The sequence below is a fragment of the Chenopodium album genome, chromosome 14, assembly GCF_948465745.1.
Source record: "Chenopodium album chromosome 14, dcCheAlbu1.1, whole genome shotgun sequence".
NCBI classification, from domain to species: Eukaryota; Viridiplantae; Streptophyta; class Magnoliopsida; order Caryophyllales; family Amaranthaceae; genus Chenopodium; species Chenopodium album.
Genome location: NC_137847.1, coordinates 22,425,505 through 22,443,407, shown reverse-complemented (window position 1 = coordinate 22,443,407; position 17,903 = coordinate 22,425,505). Strand labels below are relative to the sequence as shown.

Genomic DNA, 17,903 nt, shown 5'->3' with positions numbered 1-17,903 from the left:
AGGAGCTAAAGATCCAAATGATGGGGTTTAAGGAAGAGGTGTTGCTTGCTTTTTCTAGTGAGCCATAACAACCAAGTTGAGTGAGAAAACCGACTTCAGCAAATCACCATAGAAATCGCCAAGGAGGAGAGAAAGTCAACAAAAGTCAAACCTTGAATGTGTTTGACTTCATTTACCTATTTTGAGTTTTAAAAAGAGCAAAACAGGTATTTTAAAGGAAATGAATTTCTAGGGTATTACAAACAACGCCAACGCCAAGCAATTCGAACAAAACCGCCGTACCCAGCAGCAAATCGGATTTGATTTCCGTTGTTTTCAACGGTAACTCCGGCGTTGCACCAAGTTATCTCAATTTCAAATTAATTGGGTGGTTTTCGTGGTGGTTTGAAGGGGTTAAAAGGGGGAAAGGTTGGAGTCGCTGATTTTGGTAGGGGCAGGGTGTGCTGGCGACTTGAGTTATGCTGTCGGCGGCTGGGGTAGGTTGCCCCGGTGGTGGGGCTGGCTGGTTTGGGTTTTTTTTTTTAATTTATTTTATTTTCTTTTTATTTTAATTAACTAAATTTTTAGGCCAATAAGCTATTAACACACACGTGTCACATATGGCTCCACTAACGAATTCCATCCATGAATCCGTTAAGTGGTGGTGAAATCAAATTTGTAGTTTTTTTTTATTGTTTGTGGTGTTATAATAAAAGTTAGTTTTTTTTTTTTTTTTTTTTTTTTTTTTTTTTTTTTGTAGTGTTATTTTCTAAATTATCTTTTATTTTCTAGTAAATGTTCATTGCTGGGCGTGGCCTCAGCCATCGCTGGTTGAGCACGACCTCAACCAAAAATTTGCGGGACTTTACACGATTGACTCAACCCATTCCTCCCCATTATCTGTCTAATCTGATTCGATAATAACTCAATCCAATCCATCATAATCTAAAAAAAAGACCCAATTCAAGACCGAACCATTAACCCGAATTGACATCCCTATAAATCGTTCGTCTATCTAAACACAAAGAAAAGATTCGTAGGCGGTGACGCAGGCCTCTCCAACACCAACAACTCAAACAAATGATTGATCAATTCATTCCAAGCCCACTCTAGTAGTAGGATACTACAGTTTCTAATAAATGTTTGATTCTATACCTTTACTCTTTTTTTGTACTTTTATTTATTAACTATTCTCCATACATTTTGGTCCTTCACACGACTCCAAAAAAAAAGCTTACCAGATCTTTTGAGTTTTGCTTCTCAAGGAAAAAAAAAAAAAGGTCACTCTCTCTTTCTCTCTAAAAAATGTGCTTCTTTTTACTATTATTCCGCGTATTTTATCTGACTAATTTGGGATATTAATGATGTGTATTACTTTAAGCTGTTAATCATTTACCAATTTTTTTTTAAAATTTTTACTTGTTAATTTGATTGTAATTATGCTCATTTTTGATAAGATTTTTAATTTTAATCCCTATTTTTATTGGGTTTTTGGGGGGTTTGGATTATGAGAAAGTCGAAAGGAATTATGTTTTGTAGAAATTAATCTAATATGTTTGTTAAACAAGTTAATTACTATTGTGGGATTCTTAATTGTGCTAAAATATATAAGGGTTTGATTTCGAATTGACTAAATGATGATTCTATAATTGTTTTTAGCAGGATGATTTTATGTTGTTTTTAGCTCGAATTGTTGAAGGATTTTTTAGTTGAGTTGTAAAAGCAAGCTGAATTTATATTGGGGTTTGGTTTTGTGGCAGGTGTTTTAGGGGAATAAATGCGTTCTATATTTCATCATTGATTTATTTGAGGTTGATGCAAAAGTAGGCAGGAATTTATACTGATTGATTTGAGGGTAAAAAGGCGATTAGCGATGGCTTTCAAGCCATTGGATTGGTATTGCCAACCGGTGGCGAATGGTGTCTGGGGAACAGCAGTGCAAAATGCACTGGGAGCTTATACACCTTGTGGTACAAACAGTCTTGTGATTTGCGTGTCGCATTTAGTTATGATGGGGCTTTGTCTATATCGAATATGGATAATCCAGAATAATGTGAAAGCTCAGAAGTTTTGTTTGAGGTCCAAGTTTTACAATTACTTCCTGGCTTTGTTGGCTGGTTACTCTGCTGCTGAGCCTTTGTTTAGGTTAATCATGGGCGTTTCGGTGCTTAATTTGGATGGGCAGGCTGGTCTTGCGCCGTATGAAGTATGTCCTTCTATTTGATGCTTAAAGTTTGTTATTCAGCTGATGCATGTAACATACAGAGTGATTTTTGTTGAACTGCAGTGGGGTTCTTATCTTATGTGCTGTGCCATTGAATTTTAACATTTTTTGCTTTCTTTGTTTCCTAGTTTATACCTCTGTGTGTTCTTTCATTAGTCATCCATTTTATACTCAAAAAAAAATAAAAAAAAGAGTCGCACGCAGAGTTTTATTCTTTGTTTGTTCTATTTTCACAACGAACCAAGATGACCAAAAATATCTAAGATTTGATACTCAGTATCTCATATCTTAATAGGAACAGTTAATGAGAAAAAAAGAAATTGTTGACATAATTAAAATATAGAAAAGTCAAGCCTTGTATACTGAGATGCATGTCACGAAAAATAGCTTTTTCAGTCTCTGTATTCTCTGTACGTCATCAGTATCGTTATTAGAGACAAAACTCTTTATGTGAGATAAAAGTAGATATCTTTGACCCTCAGTTGAAGATGTACTTCATGATCTCTCTTGAATGTCTGTGTCAAGTGTATATGTGCATAACTTTCCTTCGTTACCTCATAATTAAAGATCAGTCCTCCCTTTCTGTATTTTTCTTCTTCGAGGACTTCCTTTGTACAATTTTCTTTATTTAAAAAGAAGACAGGGAAATCTCTAATAAAACCTTAAGTCTTTGTAGAAAATGGATTTAAAAGTATCAAATCTTATTTTTAATCTCTTTGATTAAATATGTATAAGCTGGTCAGAATATTGTTTACTTTTATGTTTAGGGTATCATATTTTCTTTCTCATTGCTGCCAAAAAGTTGCCTAAAACCTCTATTTATGGTGTCTGTAGTGCTGAGAGTTAAAGGTCTGTATATATCTCGGACACTAGCAACAGCTGATATGATAACATCAATGAGTCTCTTTGTCACTGTGATATTTATAGTCATTGTTACTGTGATATATGCAAGCCCAAAATTCTGCTGTCTGCAGCTTTAAGGGTCAGTTCTCTACATATTGGCTAAAATTTTAGAACATGAGTTCAGCATCTTTTCCCTTTTCATTAGAGGTGTTCATGACCTATATACAAAATTTTCCCATTGATTTAGGACTTGCAATATTTCCCTACTTGCATTATTCAAGTTCTACACTTCCATTTTGCAGAATCAGTAACACATATTTCCTTCTTCTACTTCAGGTGATCTCATTGATCATTGAAGCTCTGGCTTGGCTCTCAGTGTTAGTCATGACTGGCATAGAAATTAAAGTTTATGTTCGGGAATTCCGATGGTTTGTCAGATTTGGTGTCATGTATGCTTTGGTTGGAGATGCTGTGATGCTCAATCTCATGCTTACTTTGAAGGAGCACTATGATAGGTTGGTTCTTACATCTTTAGTGCTTCTTTGACTAACTCTGACATCTTCAGTGCTTCTTTGACTAACTCTTACATCTGATAGAAATGCTTTCTTCTTATGTGCTTGTACGTTATTCAAACCATCATTCAATTGTTAAAAATTTCTTAAAAACATATTTATGACAACTGACAAAGTGACACTCTATTTCCTTTTCCCTTTTGCCTTTTTTAAGCAATTCAACAATTCTTTGATGATAAGCCGTTATATTTTTACTCAAGAATGTAGGTATCAACATAACAAATAATACTGATTGGAAATGTTGTCTTAATGGATATGTACGAATCTTGTTTTAATTAGTTTTCTAGCCTATTCGAAATTCCTGATTATGCTATTGCCCCTTCCCCCTCCACCTACAAGCAAAAGTTAAGTAAGTGAAATGATAAAATTGAGTAAAATACAAGAAATAGAGAAGAATGGATTGTATAGTAAATGCAAATTTCATACTTTTAGTTTCCAGTGGGCAGTGGCACATTTATGGTGGCTGCTTTCTTCATCTTCTTCTGTTGTGCACCTCTTTTTGTGTTGCTTTGTTCATCCTCTTGTTTACTTTGTATACCTATGTTCATCATCTTTAATGATTGTTTCTGCTCTGCAGCTCCTGTTGCATGCTTTCCCTGAATAAAGAAAATTTGTGGTTGACTTCAAGCTTGCATGTATAACAAGAAGTAAATAATTTTTTTTTTCAAAAAATATTTTATCTTATTGTCCAATTTACTGTATGATTTCTTGTATCTGTATATTTTTCTGTGAAGGAAGCTTGTTCCTTACAAAATTATTTGAATTTTTGCACCGTCACTAGTTTTATCATTTGTGACTGGGGTTGTCTTGTTGCAGATCGGTGCTGTATCTCTACATCAGTGAGGTTGTCGTCCAGGTTTGTTGTCTTTTACTTTGTTCATTTTAAATTACTTTGTCATGTAATTAGGCTTTGAAAAATGCTTCATTCCTTTGAATAGAGTTGTAAGTTGACCAATCCTCTTAAGAGTTATTTTAAGCAATAAGGCTGCTTTTTATAGAGTTGTATTTAATCCCTCTCTTAAGTAGAATGTTTTTTGTTTTCCTGATGTGCTTATTTAATGGCTCCAACTATTTGTAATTGATCCCTATCTAAATTGTTGTATCTCGTATTCTGCTGTTTGAATAAAGATCGTTCGTTTAGAAAATAACTTTAATTTAATTGATGGAAGCAGTATCTATATCTCATATAAAAATAGCTTTTATTGCTGAATATAATCAATGAATATTGAACCTTGTAAGTTTTCTTAGTTCATGTTGCAAACTACTTATCGTTAAAAGCTCATGCAACACAGTTCTGATAAAAGTGGTATTTTTATGCTTCTGTCTTATCTGTGACTAATGTGCTCTCTTTTCTTAAAGATGTATTTAGAGTTGCTCATTTTCTTTGGTTTAGGGCCTGTTCGGAGTACTTTTGTTTGTCTACGTTCCTAGTTTGGATACTTACCCGGGGTATACTCCCATAAGGCATGAACAAATTGATGACAGTGAGTACGAGGAACTTCCTGGTGGAGAACTAATCTGTCCGGAGAGGCATGTTAACATATTCTCTAGTATGTTTTTTTCCTCTCTTAACTTTTGTTTTCAAAACTATTCAGTTGGATGTTGAGTAGGCAGCCTTTGGGAGCTGATCTTCCATCCTTGTTAATTTTATGTTTGATGATTCCCTGAATTCTAAAATGTTTGAATCACTTCTAGTTAATGATTAGACATCATAATTACATTTTCCTTTTCAAGATATTAATTAAAGAGACATCATAATCGCATTTTCCTTGTCATATGTGTAAAAGCAATTTCAATTGGAAACTTTTAAACATGTTTAAGATGGCTAATTAGATGATTTTATAAACTTTTGTGATTGAAGGAAGGACTTGTTGCTTGCTTATGTTATCCTAATAAGATATACATCAGAACATGTAGTCTCAATTTCTGAAGTGTTCTGTTCTTTAACAAGTTGCCTTATTATTTTGTTTACCTTGATGATAGAAATTTTATTTTCGTGGATGAATCCGCTCATGGAGCTTGGTTATAAAAGACCATTAACAGAGAAGGACGTATGGAAGCTAGACACATGGGATCAAACTGAAACATTGATAAGCAAGTATGTACAATTTTCTTACATATATCTCTTATTTTTATAGTGTATGAATGGTTTCCCTGGGTTTTTGTCTGATATTCTAGGTTCCAGAGTTGCTGGGTTGAGGAATCTCGAAAACCAAAACCGTGGCTTTTAAGACCGTTAAATCGTAGTCTTGGTGGAAGGTATGTTGGTGAATATCGTTCATCTGTAAACCTATGCTAATTGGTGGTGGTTTGTTTGTTTGTTTGTTTGTTTTTTTTTTTTTTTTTTTTTTGTTTTGTTTTGTTTTGTTTTGTTTTGTTTGTTTGTTTGTTTTTTTTTGTCTTTTGTCTTTTCAAGCTTTTGCTTTTGTCTTATTGCCTTGTGCAAAAACATTTTGCTCCCTATTTTCTCAAATTGTCCAATTTATTCCTAAAAATTAGATTTTATATTTTGATTTCAGTGAACCATTTTGACTTTAACATGTTTGGGCTACTTTTGTATATCCTCAAGATTTGACTATTAAGATTTGTTTTGCTGTAATATATCTTATATGTATACTTTTTTAATTACTGACCCATTCATTTTTGTCTGTAGGTTTTGGTGGGGAGGATTCTGGAAGGTACTTTTGTCTTCAAAATATGCAAGATCATTTGTAGAATATATATATTGCTATGAAAAAATTACAATATCTGATATTAAACTCACATTACCTGTAAAAACTCACATTATCTAGAAACAAAAATCTGACATTACCGGAAGCTATTTTGAGCTATTTCTACTCTATTTATATATTTGACATTTGATTTGGCTTGTATAATAATTCAACACATAAAAATATATTATCCTTATACTTCCTCCTTTTCATTTTAGTAGACACATTTCTTTTAACGCATTTGCCTATGCATGATTTCAGAAATAACGATCTTTAATTATCAATAAGAAAAAATTGTATTCGGTTTATATTTGGAGAATATACATTGTGACGAATCTAACAAGTCCCTACATGACTATGTTTGTCCTTGAATATAAATTGCTAAAGGGAGTCAAAGTAACTTAATAGTGCCTATTGCGTGTAGTGAAAATGTGTTAACTAAAAAGAAATGGAACACACACAATGTGTATTTTGGTAGGTACTCATTTACTATTCATTTGTTCAATATTAGAAAAATTTATAATTTTACCATAATTGTGATTTTTATCAACAACAACAAAGCCTTAGCCCCAAAATACTTTGGGGTCAGCTAACATGGATCGTCATAAGGAACAGTACGATATAAAGAAAGGAACATAACAAGATAATCATTTGAAAGAGTTTGAAAAAGGTGAGTAAAGTAAACAAAAGAAAGAGCATCCAAGGAAAATTAAGGGAGTTTTAAAAGAGAACCAAGAATAAAATTCAAGAAAATTTTAAAGGAGTGGTTAAATTGTTTGAGTAAAAATCATAAAGGTTTGAGAAAACTTTAGCGAAGAAAATCAATACAGTTCATACAATGCTTAAAAAAAAAAAAAAGACAGTTCATAAAACATTAGTGGGATAAAATTATAAAATTAAATACGAAGATAAATTTAAAAAGTATATATATAATAACGACATGTCATGACGTTAATTGATTATATAAAATTCAGGTATATATAACCAATTTGTGATTTATATATAAGGAAAAAAAAAATATCATGTGGATTCTTGTTAAATTTGTTTCAATGTGTATATAAATAGGTAAACATGGTTTATAGATTATATAAGATACTCACGGAGAAACTCTAATTCAAAATTATACATAAATTGATTTATGTATCGTACACAAGTTAATTTTTATCAAGATTTATTTAGTTGACATAAGTTTTCCATTGGTATAAATGTGTGTTAGCCTATACCATAAGAGGGTTAATATATGTAATGGTCTAAAAACTATTAAAATAAGGGCTCTTGAACAGTTTGTTCCATTAGCTGTTATCAACTTTATCATGCATTTAATGCCCAAATATTTCTGATTTGCAGATTGGTAATGATCTTTCGCAATTTGTTGGTCCACTTTTGCTCAACAGCCTACTAACGGTCAGTTCTCCCATTCCATCATATGACCAACAAGAAAAGTGGGATAGTTGCATAATGTTGAATTTAGAATTAAGGGCTTTGTTTTATTTTGTACTCGTATTATTTTAACTTATTTTAGATAAAGTTTAAACAAAATTAGTTTGGATAAGTTGAGATAGTATAAGTTTTAGACAAAATAAGGGTCCCCCCCGCACACACACACAATTTCGAACAATATACTTTGTCATGGCGAAGATTCAGCTTCCCTGGTGGTTTGACTTGGGTCTTCAAGGTCCTTACTTTATAATTTGACCAGTGACCGCCCTTGGCTTTTGCTCATTATAAAGTTTGGCCTAGGCATGTTCTTCATGTAGCATTAAAAATGTGTTAATGAAGAACTAGTATGGAAGAAGGGGCAATAGGGGTGGTTACGCTGATGTTATGTGGTGATATGAGATGATTATTGGTGGAAACTCTATGAAGAAATAGATAATTGGATTAGGGTTTATTGTTGGTTTCTTCAATTTGGTAAAACAAATTTCATCTCTACATTCTTTTTCCCTTCTGTAAACCATATAAATTATTGAAATTAGGAAGATTAAGGATATAAGTTATATCACACATGATAATAATTTTTAATATTTTTTTTTTCTTAGGAGGCTAGTTTATTCATGTGCATGATCTCTGTGTAATCTAGTTATAAGAGCGTTTCGAGCTTTATATTATGTATATTGCTTTATATCGTTTTCACAATTTCCCATAATTTTCCTTGTAATTGCTTATTTTTTCTTGTGATTCCATCTAGTAGGTACTTTAGATTCACAACTTATTTTGTTGGGAAAAGTGGTAGTGATAGAGGGTCATGCTTTTGTATAGTTTTGCAGGAATTTAGGATAATGATGGTTTTAAATAAGATTTAACTTAGTGGCTATAATCTATAAATAAACCCACTTATTGGCTCACATAGTCATACTCAGTGGCACACGTGTAAATGTGCATTCACCAGCGTGCATCCGTACAAATATTGCAGGTGCGCACATACATAGCACTGTATGATGTGAGATAACAGAGTACGAAAGATAAATTTGTGGAAGTTCATCATCAACATTGCACCTAGCTATGTTTTTTTTTTTTTTTTTTTAATCTTTTGTTCAATAAGATTTCTAATCATCAGTATCAGCTGAATACAGTTCTTTTGTGCTGTGTAAATTTTGCAGTCAATGCAAGAAGGAGATCCAGCTTGGATAGGTTACATTTATGCCTTTTCAATCTTTGTGGGAGTGGTATTACCTCTATCTATCCATTGGGTCATTAAAATTTCTTTATGAATTCGGTGATCAATTTCATTTTGTAGTTTGCTCTTTTGTAGTTGACTTCTAATATTGCTGCAATGCTGCATAAATAGGATTTTATAATTTCCACTCAAATTGTGCTGTCATGTTTGTGAGTGCATAAAACCAGAGATGATAAATCCACTGAACCATGAATGATTGTTACAAAAACAACAACAATAAAGCCTTAGTCCCAAAATGATAAGGGGTCGGTTTACATGAATTGTCATAAGGAACCGTACGATATAAAGAAAGGGACATAACAAGATAATCATTTGAAAGAGTTTGAAAAAAAGGTGAGTAAGGGTCTGTTCTCTTCGGCTTAATTTCATTTCATTTCAGTTCCTAATTTCCTTCTCTCATAAAATATTCATTTCATTTCAATTTAGTTCAGCTAGTTCAGTTCAGCTCAGTAAATCAGAACAGGCCCTAAAGTGAGCAAAAGAAAGAGCATCCTAGAAAAATTAAGGGAGTTTTAAAAGATAATTAAGAATAAAATTCAAGAAAGCTTTAAAGGAGTGGTTAAAACGTTGGAGTAAAAAAACACAAAGGTTTGAGGAAACCTTTAAGGGAGCAAAAAAGAGACCATGAATGATTCTTTTAAAGAAAAGTTTATTCACTATCTATTTTACAAGAATTCTTCACCTTTATCATGTTTGAGTTGGACATGGGTGTGATACTAAAATATATTAGCAAACATAGGAACCACTAGACTTATTTCAGTTGAATAATTAATTATGAAGCACGGGTACGCCTATTGGATCTTGTGTTAGGTATGGTTATGGGGTGGGAGTCGTGAGACAAGGTGATTTCGATACCTAACACGGTTTTTGGATTGTCTTTATTTTATTTTTAATTTTTTTTTATATGGGTTCATACGTTTTTATTGGACACGTACCGTTTATTATGTAACCTCGTATTAGTCTTTCAATTTTTCCCCCCTTTTCCCCCAATTTCCCTACTGTATTTGTTCTTTTGTTTCCTAATCCACCACCATCTCCAACTAAATATTAGACACAGTGATTACTTTGAAATCCCGGGCTCCATCTAAGCTAGAGTTGACTTCTTGCATAACATGTTAGTAGGTTTTAATGACAAATTTGAATTTTGTTGCCAAGGTTTTGATGCCAACCACACCCCATGTGGGTGTAGATGTTTGTTCTTTGGATTTGGGTTTTGTGGGATTAAGGATTCGAGGTTGGTGATTATGAATAGGGCACTGGGTATGCATTTGCGAGACCGATTTAAAAATTTCATTGCAGAAAAAGATGAGTGGAGAAAGAAAAAAAAAAAAAACAAGAGTAGCTGAAATGAGAACATGTGCAAGGGAGCTCTTTATTCGTATTATTATTGTTTTTTCTGTATAAAACTTTACACTAGTATTCCATCATTTTTATGTATTGCCTTAGTGCTTACAAATATTAATGTTTTAATTCGTCTTTTCATCTTATTTGAGTTTTAATAGAAAATTTATAAAAATCTTATCTTAAAATATGATCTATATCATTTAATAGTTAATTTGTCATCTATGTGTCTTCGAAGTTTCTGGCGCCAATTCTTGTACCCAAATTGTGCCCGATCCTGCTCTCCTTCCTGATTTGTTGGAATATAGTCGGACATCGTGTCTATTTTCTCGTGTTTTGTTATAAGATTTCTAGGTCTAGCACTCTAGTGTGATACTATATTTTTTATTTTGAGTTATTTTTCTTTATTTTTTAACATAAGATGGTTTTTATCTATGTCCATGTGATGTCCATGTGTAAAATGTTATCGAGTGATGGCTTCTTTCCAGATGATCTTTCAACGCATAGTTCTAAAATCCTTTGTCTGAGGATTTCTGCACATATATGTGCTCTTCACAGTTCTTTTTGGTGATTACAAATTAGTTCAGAATGAAACTTTTTCTCTTATAGGAGTTGTATCCAATTATAACAAGCTAGTAAACTGGACATGCTCTCCTATTATGATTGGATAAATACTTTGCCCTTTGCCAATAGGTGGTATACATTCACTGAGTAAGCTAAATAATGAAAAAGTTGTCATTGATTCCTGGTGATAATAACCATCCAGGGTCTGTCTGGACTTTCACTTTGGAATTTGTGTTTTTGCTCAAGCTATTTTAAGATGTTGAATATTCTCATCTAGTATTCTAGATTTCTAGTAACTGATAACAAATCTTCTGAAATTAGCAAAAGTGAAGGGCTGTGAGGGAAAAATTTGATTTTTCCACGAGAAGTGATAAATTTCTGGAAAAAAGGGAAAATGGGAGAAAGTGGCAATTGTTAGCTGCAATACTATATAAATTATCTTACATTGACAGCAAAAACAAAATGGTTGTCTGCCACTTATATCTCCTTGTTGCATGTTGGTGTGTTTTATAGTTTAAGGTTACTTCACAAGGAAAGCTAGTGATGATGTGTTTCCTGTACAGCAACCTATTCAGTTCAATCATGAAAAACTAATATGATGTCCCATAATTCATCCAGGATTAGGATAAAAATTTGGATGAAGGTAAACTATCTAGTAGGATAAATAATTACACGATCGGATGAAGGTCATCTTGGGAGTATTCGGTTTTAAAGTCCCATAACTTAACCTGATTATCCATTGTCCCAAGTGTACCATGCTACGAAGTGCAGTTTACTTTCTGTTTTTATCTCTAAATAATTCCCCCTGTTTATTCTTAACACTAAAAAGTAGCTATTTTTTCCATTGTTTCCCTTGAGGAAGTTGCATAAATTTCATTTCACATGATAATCTTAAATATTATCATATTGTTTCATTAAATGTTCCTGACATTTTTGCATTTTTGTTCAATGTACAATCCAGGTGTTGGGGGTGTTATGTGAAGCACAATATTTTCAAAATGTTATGCGTGTTGGGTACCGGCTCCGATCAACTTTGGTAAATTTATTTTGGCTTTCTTTGTATCTTTGTCCAACACCTATATATCTTAAGAAAAGAAGTTCAATCACTTCCATATCATTTTTATATTGAAGGAATAGCTTAGTTGTGGGTATGTGGCTTATTGTGCTTGGAATAGTTGTTGGTAATTTAAGATTATTTTCTACATTACCTTTATATATATGATCTTAATTTTTTTCATAGTTGAATTTCATTATTGACATGTGATATGTTGTCTTCCCATTATTCATATCTATCTTTGTGTTTGTCCTGCAGGTAGCTGCAGTATTTCGCAAATCCTTAAGACTAACTCACGAGAGTCGCAAAAAAATTGCAACTGGGAAAATAACCAATATGATGACTACTGATGCTGAATCTCTCCAGGTATGTATTATTAATCTAGTATATTAAATTGATCATTGTTGAAAAATCCAAATTGCTGTTGAGTGAATGAAGCAGAATTTAAAATCTTGTTTTAAGAGATTACATCTTATCTGTTATTGGCTAGCACAGTTTCAGTAACTGCTAGCGAATAAATATCATGATATTAGCTGCAAGTACTTTATATGTTTTGATGTTGATCAATCTTTTGTTGAATTGGCACATATAATTTAAACATTGAAGGAATCAATATATGTGTAAGTATTCAAGACATGAAAAATATGATTGATCTTAATACTAAGATATGAGTGTATTCATCTATCCTATGTTACTCAGACATGGAATTCTGTCCAAGTGTCTGACTTTGGCTTTTGTATGAAAAGAGTTCCATCATTTGGGTCTAAAATGAAGTTTCAAGTGTCCATATCTATATCAGAGTATCAAGGATATAATTCGGGTACTTCAGGTGGAATGAGGAGTTTGAATACCATGGCCGTCTTATCCTAGAATCTGTATTGTCAATGATATTCTTGTTGAGGAATGCATTCATCAAATTTGGCAACTCTGTCATGACCTATTGAAGCAGACCTTCACCATGTATATAAACCTAACCTAGAGAGAATTTCTTGATAATATCCCTTTTAAATCTCTTGAAAAGGAATTATAGTTTGGTTGTTCATTTCTTGAGAGAATTATCTAGAACCTAATTAGTATACTGTATATTATTTTCTTGCCTGCTCCTTTAATCTGGCTAATTGGCCTTTGCCCTGTGATGTCTCTGTTTTCCAAGTAGATTGGGAAACTGGTATATGCAATAGTTGCTAGAGTGCTGGATCTCTGTGACGTAGACCAAATTTTAATGTTTGTTTGAAGGCCCTTTGTGTTAGTTTTAAATGTGTATTGCATCTCACGTTGTTGTTCTTATTACTGCAGCAAGTTTGCCAGTCCCTTCATACAGTGTGGTCTGCTCCATTTCGTATAGTTATTGCTATGGTTCTTCTTTACAAGGAGCTAGGAGTGGCTTCAATTGTTGGTGCTTTGATGCTTGTTCTTTTGTTCCCCATACAGGTAAGAAAAAAAATGCCATTTTACTCTGTTACATTGCAAATGTAATCTTAAAGGAAAGAAAACATTGTTGGGTGTTCCTGTGTTTGCTTATTTATTTTTCACTATTAGTATTGTTGTGTCATGAACCACAGTAATTACTACAAGTGGAGAGTGAAGACTACAGTATGAGATTCCTCATTAACTTGCATATCAAGCACCATCCATTTTGTTTATTTAAATTTGTATATAATCTCTCTCTCTCTCTCTCTCTCTCTCTCTCTCTCTCTCTCTGTCTTAGGGTACTCCTATTAGGATTTGATGTAACACATCAAATTTGTTTCTTTAAGTACCATTCTCACTTTAGGGGCTCATGACCTATGTCAGTTGGCTGGTTGAACCTGAGAAATTACACACTGTTGAAAGTTACTGGATTACTAGGGCGTCTAATTTTTCTGTTGCAAATTAATTACTATCCTCCGTAAGAGAAGGTTTGCTCAAGTGGGGTCCTGCCAACTATTTGCAACTGTGGCTGATCTGAATTTCAATAATTTACTATTAATTGAGATCTGGAGATCAAAGAGTTGTGTTTTGCCTGGTTTGTGGACTTATATGGATTTCTTGTTGATGAATATTGACATGATTACAATGTTCTTTCCATATGGACTACACAAAGTTTATTTATCAGATAACAAGGATTAGGGAGGATGTAGTATATAATGTATGAAAAGTGTAGGCATTTTTGGAAAGTCTTAAAACTGTCCGTAATAAGAAGAAATCGTTCAAATGCATTAGGTGTTTCTTGGCTCTGGACTTTGACGCAACAGTCCCTAAGAAACAAGTACTTTCTCTGTGTCTAAAAGTTCTTAACACTTTCAGTTATTCCATATTTGTTAAACCCTTTTTACTACCTTGGCCCTCTTACACCCACTCACCTTTTTACTCACTCTCTTACTTTATCCACCTTTCTTGCACCCATTTACCTTTTTAACACACTCTCTCGTAGTATATCCACTTTTATCTTACACCCACTTACCTTTACACGCACTATCTCTTACTTAATCCTCTATCTTTTTGCGCTCTCTCTTACTTTATCCACCTTTTTCTTACACCCACTCACCACTTCAGCACTGTGCTAATAATACATGTTAACTTCAGAAATGGGGGTGGTGTGAAGTTTTTATTTTCTCTGTCATATAAGAAGAATTGTTGTGGGAGGGATTGACTACCCTATTGGTGAGGTGCAGGTTTGTGAGTTTGGAAATGTATGTTCATTCAGTTAAAAGGTTGTTTCACTCTTTTGGAAATTATTTATCTATCACTTATTCAAACGTAAAATGACTTATTACATTGTAATGCTAGACATATATCATCAGCAAGATGCAGAAGTTGACCAAAGAAGGCTTACAGCGCACTGACAAGAGAATCGGCCTTATGAATGAAATATTGGCTGCTATGGATACTGTAAAGTATGTAAATCTTGTAACATTGGCTTATGCCTTGGATTTTTGTAAGACAAATGAGAATTTATAATAAGTCCTGCTAATTTTGACCAGGTGCTATGCATGGGAGACTAGTTTCCAAGGAAAGGTCCAAACCCTTCGAGCGGATGAGCTATCATGGTTTCGCAAAGCGCAGCTACTAGCAGCGGTATGAGAACCTTGTTTGGGAGAAAATGAGGAATTCTGAATTCTGTAATTTCAGAATTGAAATTTTTTCAAATCCTTGCATATTGTTCCTGGTCAAAGGATTTACTTTATTATTTATTTTTTAATTTAAATTTATCTTTCAAAAGGGTGCTGTCCTAGTTCTGATGGTGTAACTTGTTGGTGGCTATGGATGATTGTACTTATGTCAACAATCGGGTGTACTGATTTATGTAGAGAGCAATCTGCTAAGATTTCCATTAAGTAGTGTCTATTCTAATATATTACTTGCATAACTGATATTATGAACTGAAACGGTACCAGCCTGTTCCAATAGCACTATAAACAAATAAGATTCCGCCCTGGTTTTTTTTTTTGTGGATTGTCCCCCATAAAGTGCTTGAGTTAGAGAAAATAGAGGTAAATTAAGGAAGAGAGAGGAATAGAAGATTTAGAGGAAGTCTACTAGTATAAATGATAGCATGAGCATATGTGTCATGGGTCGATTGCGGCTGAGAAGGTAATTTTGGACTCTTTTGAAAGGAGGCTCGGTGATGATTTCTTCTTACAAATGATTTGGTGAGCTTATGGATTTGGACCCTTATCCTGTAGAGAATGGAGGTGATGACTTAACCAGTTAACTAACCTGCAAGTAGTAGTAAGTCCTAGTGACTCTATATCAATGCTGCTTTCTTAAGTATAACTTAATGGATTGGGAAGTTTTTGTTTTTTGTTTTTTATTTTTTTTTTATTTTTTTTGGGGAATCTCCTGTGTTAGCTATGCAGCCATGTGCAACAAGTGTATCAGTCCTAGAGTTACTTTTGGCTGTATAGATTAGATGCAGGTCACCACATGGCTACATGGTTCTTGCCACAACACTGATGTATGTATGGATGATTGAATATTAATATAAATTTTTAAATCATATTCATTCATTGTAATATCATTGCCTGAATTCTTATGGTTTTTGCTAATGAATTTCGTTGTGTCTGGTCATTTTGGTAAATTTACTGCTGTCTTGTGTGGTCTATATTATCTGTATATGAATTTGGAACACTTCATTATGATGTTTTAGTAGTTTCTTTAGTGGATAATTGTTAGCTATTGTTGATTTAATGTAGCTAGTTTGAATTTGAATCATGTGTCTACTTTATTTGTGATCTTATTGCACATGGTTTATTGTCTCCTTGCCCATTGTTGGATGTGTTCGCATTCCTGAGCTTGTCCAATATGTGGTCTGTTGACGTCTTTTCCTTTCTTGCATTTTCAGTTAAACAGTTTTATACTGAATAGTATACCCGTTATGGTAACTGTGGTCTCCTTTGGGATGTTCTCACTGCTTGGAGGTGACTTGACACCAGCGAGGGCATTTACATCTCTTTCATTATTTGCAGTGCTACGGTTTCCTCTGTTTATGCTTCCAAACATCATAACACAGGTAATCTGGCAAATCTTCTAGCTATTTCATACATGGCTTTGTGGACTGATTCTGTCAAGTTGTATGATTGAAATATTTCTGAATGGTTTTATATTTCAATCTATTATATAGATCTTTCAATATGGCCCTATCCCCAGTGATATTGTAGTATTGCCATATTCCTTATAGCCATATCCTCTGTAGTGAATGTTGTCCCCTTAAGGGTGTGCTCTCACTGCCTTCCTCACCCTGCAGGAGTCCTTAAAAGTGTAATTTATCTATTGATGTTTGTGAGTAGCTTTGCAATGTCAATGAAAATATAGGGCGTCAATTGTCCTTTCCTGATCTACCAAGATTTGAATACATAAAATAGCTTCCTCTTTATATGCTCAATTCGCTCTCTAATCTGATTTATATGTTGCTGCTCAGCTATTTTGAAATATTAGTTTGATCGTGTATTCCTGGTCCTTTTTGTTTTGGTGGTGACAGGTTGTAAATGCAAATGTATCCCTGAAGCGCTTGGAAGAATTATTGCTTGCTGAGGAGAGGGTCCTTCTGCCAAATCCGCCTCTTGATCCAGCATTGCCAGCTGTCTCGATTAAAAATGGAAACTTCTCTTGGGATTTAAAGGTTTACTCACGTATCCTTGCTAAAAATATATACTACATTCATTTTGTACAAGTCACTGCAGATACTTAGTTTAAGAAAACTTTGAAAAAAAAAATGTAAGTATGTAAAAAGGTGGGTGGGTGTAAGATAAAGCAAGAGAGAGAGAGAGCAATAGTGTAAAAAGGTGGGTAGGTGTAAATTAAAGTAAGAGAGAGAATTTGGAAAAGTGTGAATGTTGTGGGCTAAGAGGGGTATGATGGTAAATGTAGTATGCCAATAATGGAATAAAGTAAAGTAGAACCAAAAAAAAAACCATCAATAGAGTAGAACAAATTAAAATAGGGGTAGTGTATATACTCCCTATTTCTGAATACTTGATATTACATGTAGTTTTAGGAAGAACTATGGATACTGGGTAGTACATGGAAATGAATAAACTAATGTGCAAGTGGAGCTGATGGGTGTACTTAATTGTTTCTAGGAGAGATTAACAATTTAGGATTAGTGCAAGTAGATATAGTGAAAGAAACAATAATATGATACTGATTCCATGCCAAAATTTGCAAGTATTTTAAAAATGGATAAAAGAGGCAAGTGTACTTTAGATTACTGTTGTCTTGTTAGAGGTTGTGAGCTGATGGTATGGTATACGATTTTAGATTGTCTCATCTCTTTGGATCTCTTTCATTTATTATAGTCTTGGTTTAGGGGTTTGACAGGGTAAAGTCGTATCCCCTAATCAAAAGAATTACCTAAGTCCTCTAACTAAAGTAGATAGGGAAGTAGGGTCGAATCCACAGGGAAACAAGTCTTTCTACTCCTAATTAATTATTATAATCTAAATTATCAAGGTAACGA

General features: G+C 33.5%; 1 protein-coding gene across 2 annotated transcripts in view; it reads left to right on the top strand.

Annotated features, from left to right (window-relative positions):
• The first annotated feature begins 1,167 nt into the window (after nt 1-1,167).
• The window catches only part of LOC145580151 (ABC transporter C family member 2-like), a 34,927-nt gene continuing 18,191 nt past the window's right edge, over nt 1,168-17,903 (top strand). Inside the window, exons 1-17 of one of the 2 annotated variants that reach the window (XM_081637535.1) lie at nt 1,168-1,259; nt 1,740-2,185; nt 3,383-3,561; nt 4,435-4,474; nt 5,012-5,168; nt 5,602-5,716; nt 5,797-5,877; nt 6,272-6,296; nt 7,677-7,733; nt 8,930-8,995; nt 11,873-11,947; nt 12,224-12,331; nt 13,262-13,396; nt 14,735-14,841; nt 14,929-15,022; nt 16,290-16,457; nt 16,926-17,066. In XM_081637535.1, coding sequence (XP_081493661.1) covers nt 1,853-2,185; nt 3,383-3,561; nt 4,435-4,474; nt 5,012-5,168; nt 5,602-5,716; nt 5,797-5,877; nt 6,272-6,296; nt 7,677-7,733; nt 8,930-8,995; nt 11,873-11,947; nt 12,224-12,331; nt 13,262-13,396; nt 14,735-14,841; nt 14,929-15,022; nt 16,290-16,457; nt 16,926-17,066 — 1,881 coding nt within the window. In that variant the 5' untranslated portion in view covers nt 1,168-1,259; nt 1,740-1,852. Of the gene's footprint in view, nt 1,260-1,739; nt 2,186-3,382; nt 3,562-4,195; nt 4,266-4,434; nt 4,475-5,011; nt 5,169-5,601; nt 5,717-5,796; nt 5,878-6,271; nt 6,297-7,676; nt 7,734-8,929; nt 8,996-11,872; nt 11,948-12,223; nt 12,332-13,261; nt 13,397-14,734; nt 14,842-14,928; nt 15,023-16,289; nt 16,458-16,925; nt 17,067-17,903 lie in introns of those variants that run through there. The other variant, XM_081637536.1, reaches the window with a different exon arrangement.